The 437-nt window shown below is 41.0% G+C and overlaps 1 protein-coding gene across 1 annotated transcript in view; it reads right to left on the bottom strand.

Annotated features, from left to right (window-relative positions):
• Window positions 1-270: 270 nt before the first annotated feature.
• LOC113341698 (protein MAINTENANCE OF MERISTEMS-like) overlaps window positions 271-437 on the bottom strand; it is a 606-nt gene continuing 439 nt past the window's right edge. The window contains exon 2 of the mRNA XM_026586466.1: window positions 271-417. Coding sequence (XP_026442251.1) covers window positions 271-417 — 147 coding nt within the window. The remainder of the gene's footprint in view (window positions 418-437) is intronic.

Here is a 437-nt window from a genome sequence, read left to right as displayed (position 1 = left end):
TTTAGGTTCATAAGCCACCTTTATACCCGCTTCGTCAGCCTCGCACTTTTCCAACTTGTGCTTGAACGGAGGTACATAATCCTCATCGGGTGAATCTTGAATAAAACCAAGTTGACGCAGGATTCTTATCGGATTGTACATTGAAAAACCGTTAGGATGAAACAAAGGGCCATGGTAATACACGACATCTTCCATTGCGCCAACTCTATTGTTCTTGTACGGATTGAAGACTACCTCTTTAGCCGTGATGTTGTCAAGTTTTTGACGCATTTATATCAACGCATCAGTTTGTTCCCTATCTTGAGAACCAGTGAACAAGTATTTGGTTCCCGTTGGACTACCTTTGCTCCATTGTGGGTTGAGTTCCACATCTTCATTATCTTTGATCAATGATGGGAAATGATCATAAATCCACACCTATAGCAACCAATGAAATA

This window comes from Papaver somniferum, unplaced genomic scaffold (genome assembly GCF_003573695.1).
Source record: "Papaver somniferum cultivar HN1 unplaced genomic scaffold, ASM357369v1 unplaced-scaffold_30497, whole genome shotgun sequence".
In the NCBI taxonomy this organism is placed as follows: domain Eukaryota; kingdom Viridiplantae; phylum Streptophyta; class Magnoliopsida; order Ranunculales; family Papaveraceae; genus Papaver; species Papaver somniferum.
This window is presented reverse-complemented; position numbering and strand designations above follow the sequence as displayed.